At 47.1% G+C, this 7,500-nt stretch overlaps 1 protein-coding gene across 1 annotated transcript in view; it reads right to left on the reverse strand.

Annotated features, from left to right (window-relative positions):
- Positions 1-4,167, reverse strand: part of LOC133120171 (putative transcription factor Ovo-like 1) — a 10,815-nt gene extending 6,648 nt beyond the window's left edge. Inside the window, exon 1 of the mRNA XM_061230247.1 lies at positions 3,504-4,167. Coding sequence (XP_061086231.1) covers positions 3,504-3,530 — 27 coding nt within the window. The 5' untranslated portion in view covers positions 3,531-4,167. The remainder of the gene's footprint in view (positions 1-3,503) is intronic.
- Between the last annotated feature and the right edge of the window lie 3,333 nt (positions 4,168-7,500).

The raw sequence follows: 7,500 nt of genomic DNA on the forward strand, positions 1-7,500 counted from the left end.
GACCTCCTTGCTGTGAGGCGGCAGTGCTACCCACTGCACCGTCCGTGCCGCCCTTACAAACATACAGTAGTGCACAAAATTTTTAGGCAGGTGTGAAAAAATGCTGTAAAATGAGAATGCTCTCAAAGAAAGAAATGGTTCCTTGCAAGTTTGGGGCTGCATTTCTGCAAATGGAGTTGGAGATTTGGTCAGAATGAATGGTCTCCTCAATGCTGAGAAGTACAGGCAGATACTTATCCATCATGCAATACTATCAGGGAGGCATCTGATTAGCCCCAAATGTACTCTACAGCAGGACAACATGTTTGGAACAACCTACCTGCCGAGTTCCTTCAAAAACTGTGTGCAAGTATACCTAGTAGAACTGATGCTGTTTTGAAGGCAAAGGGTGGTCACACCAAATATTGATTTGATTTAGATTTTTCTTCTGTTCATTCACTTCTTCTGTTCATGCATTTTGTTAATTGATAAAAAGAAACTATTAATATTTCTATTTTTGAAAGCATTCTTATTTTACAGCATTTTTTCATACCTGCCTAAAACATTTGCACAGTACTGTGTATATATATATATATAGGAGAAGTATTAAACACTATTATCTATTAACTATAATCGACATTTGCTAAGCACAGAACACTAAAAGGAGTACTGACTGAAGTATTCACAGAGGGCGTGTCTGCGCAAACGGAGTCGGTTTGTTGGTTGACTCTGCCCGCGAGCTAATCAGATGAATTGTAAATGAGTTGGCAGCGCGGAGATGCTCCACGGGTAACGGTATTTCCCGTGAACAACAGCGTCCCAGACAACACGCCCTTTTACACTCTCTACCCTCTTCCTTGCTTGAGCAAAGCTAGTATGGCATATTGTCGTAAAATCAGTGTATATTTATACAACAAGGTGGACTTTAGAGGGTAGTCCTCCCGTAGGCAGGCTATCCTTTCCCTTCGGTTCTAGTGAGGTTCGTTCGGTTGTCTGCGCTCTGTAACTCCAAAAGATCCTTATGATCAGTGTATTGGTGTCTCTCGTATGACAAACAGTTTAAAATCAATAAACGATAAGTGTAGTCTGGATTCCGTTACGTTCGCTTCTCATGTTGCCTCTGAGAATTTGAGGAACAGAAACGTTTAAACCAGGTCATTTAGAACGATTTATTGGGTACAGGAGACTATAGTCCTATAGCCAAACGCATAACGACCGATAAAGCTACCATAAAGCATGACAGAAACACGCACACACTTTCGACTGCCAACCCTTAACCTAGCCACTGAACTGCGATAAATCTGAGGATTTAAATTTGTTTTACAAACTTTGGGCAACAACGTTTGATCAACACACGTACGCGAAGTATCTTACACCGTAGCTGATAACGCGTAAACTGCCAGAGTGCTATATCCCGTTACTCTGGAAACAGCTTGTCGACGTCTCTTTACTCGGTTGTGTTTACATGCATTGAACGACTCAGCTCCGGGAACATGTTTGCTCTTGCGGGCGGATAGCGGTGCGGGGGCCCCGAGCAGAATGCTGATGAGAGGCTGAAACGCAGGCGTGGCCCCCTCAGGTAACCCGACAGAGACCGAAATGTCGGAATCCTGAGCCAACTTGCAGGAGCGGGAGGTAATAGGTAATTTAAAGCTAACGGAACACGTCGGCCTGAACGAATTTATAACCCAACCTGCGGAGACAGCGATAAGATAATAGCACTGTCCAACGGATGGGAACGGGGCCGACTTTACAGCAGCGCAGATACCGTCACAAGTACAAGTCCAGCTATAAAAAGAATCAGCAACGAAAATGGTGAAATTTGTATTTTTCAGTTTTTCAGTGGTGTTTCCCGTATCTAGGTCAGTTTACTTAATCCAACTTCTAATGTGTGCGTATGTGTGTTCACCAGAAGGAATGGTGAGGGGAAGAAGGAGAAAGGGCATGACATACGCTGTAGGCCAACGAGAAAAAAGTAACAAATTGTGACAAAATACTGCGTCTACACGTCTCTGCGCGAACCCATTATTTATCGCAGCAAGGAACGCGAACATCAACCAGCCGCACGTGCACGCGCTCGGACATGCACACGCACGGAGAGGGCGAATTGGGAGTAGCCCACGACACACAGGGAGTCGTGTTGGCTACTTGGCCTATCTCAATGCACATACATAGGTAAGTACTAGTAAGCCCAACAGCCAGGCGGATCCTTGGGCAAAATGCTTGGGCCTCTTTATTCAAATGTGAAACGGTCTCCTGTCTGCAGTGTACACATAGTTCACCAGTGGACTACCAAAAGACACAAAGGAGACAATTCTGGTGCCTTTATATAATCTAAATGACGCAAAGTGAACATGAACACAGTGTAGGCCAACATTCATTCACGACTGCAGCCCGTCGGAGCAAGTTCTCGCACCCTGACGTCACAGCAGCTGCGAACTGGAACACCAGTGTCAATCAAAATCATTTGTGTCTTCACTTTTTAGCATAGGCTACGCGTCCCGCTATTCGCAGTCTGAATGGGCGGCTTAAATGTGGGCGCAACCTCTCCCTTTCAGTTTAGTGAGGAAACACCTGAAGGCTAGGCTACAACAATATGAAGAATTAATTTTAAGGGTTGTCCAAATTAAAGGATCCACAAACGGCACATCCCATGGGTTAACGGCTGGCTAGCCATTACATGTGAACACGAAGGAATATCAACATGCAAATAGACGCGTAGGCCCACGCTGTGAAAGGTGTCTTAATCGTGTTATGTAAATGGTAAGGTAAATTTATAGAGAGAGCAGGTAAAGCTAGTAAACAAATTAAGGTCTGGTGGTATGCAGCGCGCGCGGTGGTGTCTAAAAGGGCCGTTAGATTATTTTATGATCCAAAGTGCTGCAGGGTAACGTCTCGCCAGTCTGCCCGAATAGATGCAGACGTTATTTCCCCGTGATAAAATAAACAGCACGTTATCAAATAGTTATTTTGGAATTAACGAATTCCTTTTTTGTTTTATATTCGGCTTTTAAAAACAGCTGTCGCTAAGTAGGACAAAGCGTTCAGAATGAAACAATGTTTTTTCTAAGTTAATCTTTGACCCCTTCCGACAGGTCCCATCATAAACGGAGGGCATAAAACGCAGCTCATATGGACCAGTTATCCGCTGGAAACGCGTCTGATCGCAGGACGTTTTTTGTCTCTTGGTCCAGCTATCAAATAAAAAAATACCCATAACCAGTAAGAGCCGGTATGAAGTTCGACATTGGCTGAAGTCTCTCGGTGTCTCGGTCACACTCACATACTCTCTCTCGGGCACATACACACAAACCCTCTTAGAAATTAGTCATAGGCCTACAATGGTCTCAGAAGTCGAATCTTGGAAGAGTTTACGAGGCAAACAAAATAACCTCCCATTTGCTTACCATGAATAGCTGAACGTTAATGCACATAGTTCCAGCCAAATACATAATATTAATAATAGTAGCCTAAATATCAGTACCTGTTACGTAACTACAAATGGGTTGATGTTAAGGTCTCACCTGGTATATATATTTCCCCGCGTTCATGATCCGGTACCTGGCCCCAGTTCCGCCTGCCAGGTGAAATATTCGTCTTTTTCACGAGGAAGGCTCGAGGCATGGTCCGTCCGTTTTTGAAGCCCAACACCGTTATAACCGTCTCCGTTAGAACGCTCACACTGTTTCCCCAATTCACAAAGTTCAATTCACCTCTGAGGGGAGTCTACTCAAGTTTCACAAAGCGGACAGAGGTGAACAGTTATACCCTTATTCCGCTTCGCGTTTCGTAATTGTTCTATTCAAATCACACGACGAACTTCTTGCGTTATCCTTTTCAATGATTATGGAAAATGGAGGCCTTCCTTTCGTGGGTTACTCTTAATTTATTTAATCTACTCAATCCACTGTATTTCGCACAGTCCTGTCTCCGTTTTTCCTTTTCGGACTCCTTCCCACTTCGACAAACGGGAGTGCCCCAGGTGAAAACGAGATCCGGTGTGTCCCGACAGGTAAGCTAAGGTAGAAACCGCGAATGAGAAAAGTCGCCGGTTTTATACCCACGAAACCCGCACACAAACACCAACCAAAGCGCACACAAACGCCGAGCAAAACGCACACAAACAAACAGCGCACAAAACGGCGATTTCAAAGGTTGTCCTTTGAGCAGGTAAGAGCGTTTGAGCAGGAAACAGGTAAGACCGCGCATGCGTCGAGAAATAACGGTGACAACAAACCCAACCAGGGCGAGTCCTCTCCCAAGTTCTACCTGTCCGACCGGTTTTCTTTTCGCCATTCCGCTTAGAGGTGGGAATGAAGAGGCAGAGAGAGAGAGAGAGAAATTAGCGATATCACGGGGGTTGTGGAAGCGAGATCAGTAAATTAAATTACCGACAAGGAGGAAAGACTGAATTAGGTAGAGTGCTTGGTGGTTTCAACACTGCGTCCAAAAAAATTTTTCTCACCTGGAGCAGCTGCACTCACCTGAAAACGGAAGTCACGGCAGATATGCTACATGCAAACATAAGCGCACACACAACCAGGCTACATGCAAACATAAGCGCACACACAACCAGGCGCCAAGGCCCTGGGCACAATTTGCGCACATTATACTTATAGAGTCACTCCGCTTTGGACGCAGTCATGCAAGGTTCATTTTAATATTCAACAGATAGCTCACGTCGTCATTGTCCTTAGCTTTACATGTGTGTCAGGGGCACATGTGAGCTACCTTGCAAACAGTCAAGTTGATAAACACGCCTGCCGGGTGTGGGTCGTGCAGAGTGAAGGTGAACGGGAGGGAGATTCTGTTCACGGTTTTGATTGTGGCCCACATATTACCGCGGTAACGGAAAATGAATCCACCAGTTGTAAACAAAAAATTCAAAAAATCTACAACTGCATACTTTCCAAATCCAATCCATAAGAACTAGTCCAAATTTCACTCTCCATAAATCCATCCATTGACTACAGGCACCTTAGCCTCTAGACTACAGGCACCTTAGCCAGTATGCTACAGGCACCTTAGCCTCTAGACTACAGGCACCTTAGCCACTAGGCTACAGGCACCTTAGCCTCTAGGCTACAGGCACCTTAGCCAGTATGCTACAGGCACCTTAGCCACTAGACTACAGGCACCTTAGCCAGTACGCTACAGGCACCTTAGCCTCTAGACTACAGGCTCCTTAGCCACTAGGCTACAGGCACCTTAGCCACTAGACGACAGGCACCTTAGCCAGTATGCTACAGGCACCTTAGCCTCTAGACTACAGGCTCCTTAGCCTCTAGGCTACAGGCACCTTAGCCTCTAGACTACCTTAGCCACTAGGCTACAGGCACCTTAGCCTCTAGGCTACAGGCACCTTAGCCTCTAGACTACCTTAGCCACTAGGCTACAGGCACCTTAGCCAGTATGCTACAGGGACCTTAGCCACTAGACTACAGGCACCTTAGCCAGTACGCTACAGGCACCTTAGCCAGTATGCTACAGGCACCTTAGCCTCTAGACTACAGGCACCTTAGCCAGTATGCTACAGGCACCTTAGCCTCTAGGCTACAGGCACCTTAGCTACTAGGCTACAGGCACCTTAGCCTCTAGGCTACAGGCACCTTAGCCGCTAGGCTACAGGCACCTTAGCCTCTAGGCTACAGGCACCTTAGCCTCTAGGCTACAGGCACCTTAGCCTCTAGGCTACAGGCACCTTAGCCTCTAGACTACAGGCACCTTAGCCTCTAGACTACAGGCACCTTAGCCTCTAGGCTACAGGCGCCTTAGCCTCTAGGCTACAGGCACCTTAGCCTCTAGGCTACAGGCACCTTAGCCACTAGGCTACAGGCACCTTAGCCAGTACGCTACGGGCTCCTTAGCCACTAGGCTACAGGCACCTTAGCCACTAGACTACAGGCACCTTAGCCAGTATGCTACAGGCACCTTAGCCACTAGACTACAGGCACCTTAGCCAGTACGCTACAGGCACCTTAGCCTCTAGACTACAGGCTCCTTAGCCACTAGACGACAGGCACCTTAGCCAGTATGCTACAGGCACCTTAGCCAGTATGCTACAGGCACCTTAGCCTCTAGGCTACAGGCACCTTAGCCACTAGGCTACAGGCTCCTTAGCCTCTAAACTACAGGCACCTTAGCCACTAGGCTACAGGCACCTTAGCCAGTACGCTACAGGCACCTTAGCCTCTAGGCTACAGGCTGCTTAGGCTAAATGCTCCTCTTTTTGGGTCGAGCAGCCATCCAGGGCTTTGGTTTGAAACAAGCAGACATACTGGAGGTTTAATTCCTGTTAGAGTCAGTGCGTTTGCAGGTTTTTCTTTCCACCAATTAACCCCCGGAATAATGAGCAGATTATCAACCAACCAGATTTTAACCAACACAGGTTTATGTGTAGGCTGTACTACTGGGACACAAGAACCATCATCAACTGAGCTTATCAAGCTGTGAGGCCACATGGCATTGGGGAAATTAAATAAAATAAAAATAAAAAATAAACATGGACCGTTGCCTATAGATGATTGAAAACCCATCCATCGGGGTTCTGTGTACCAGACATGTGATGTGACAGGCTACACTCGTTTTTATCAGAAAAAGAGATGAGAACAGCCCAGCGGGAGGTTAAAGATGACCCACCATTACAGAGATCTGTCTCCACGCAGAGTGGCAGTGCGCTGTGAATGTTTGCCTTGTTTTGTTTTGCTAAAATGTGTTAGTTTTCGGGAGTGTCTCTCTTCGGGGGGCGGGTTGGGGTGTGGGTGCGTTTGGGGTAATTAGTCAGACAAGGGCCATTGTTCAGGGAGGAGATCAGCCCTGCGGGGGTCACCGGGTGACAGCACACAAATGAGAGCCGATCTAATGAGCCTGTCAGTGTGGCAGTGCGCTGAAACAGGAGACATTCTCCCATCACGCCCTGGTTTTGTTTTGTCCTGGGTATTTGGTGCTACCGATTGGCCAGACGGTCTTCACCCCTGACCCCCAGGCAAAGGGACGATGGGGAAGCAGCAGTTCTCGGCCCGTGATTGGCTGAACCCTGGGGCAGTTCTCGGCCCTTGAGGACCGTGATTGGCTGAACCCTGGGGCAGTTCTCGGCCCGTGAGGACCGTGATTGGCTGAACCCTGGGGCAGTTCTCGGCCCTTGAGGACCGTGATTGGCTGAACCCTGGGGCAGTTCTCGGCCCTTGAGGACCGTGATTGGCTGAACCCTGGGTCACACTGTGTAGTGCAGCGGTGAGGGACCTGGGCTCATCAGAGAGAGGCTGCAGGTTTGAACCCCTGGCAGGACAAAGCGTTGAGTTAAAGGTACTGAATAACTTCAGTTGCTTCAGCTAAATGAGTTTTAGTTGTTTGTTTGTCTTCATTTTTATTCAAATGGAAACATGTAAATTTGTCTTGGTAAGAGATTCTGTGGAAAGGAACAGGATATTGTTTCTTTTGACCTACGGTTCCTACGTTTTGGCCATAAACTGAAGACAGTTGAGTTTGAGGCCAAAAATGTACGCAAGATGACAGGTCTGA

The sequence above is a fragment of the Conger conger genome, unplaced genomic scaffold (genome assembly GCF_963514075.1).
Source record: "Conger conger unplaced genomic scaffold, fConCon1.1 SCAFFOLD_61, whole genome shotgun sequence".
Classification (NCBI taxonomy): domain Eukaryota; kingdom Metazoa; phylum Chordata; class Actinopteri; order Anguilliformes; family Congridae; genus Conger; species Conger conger.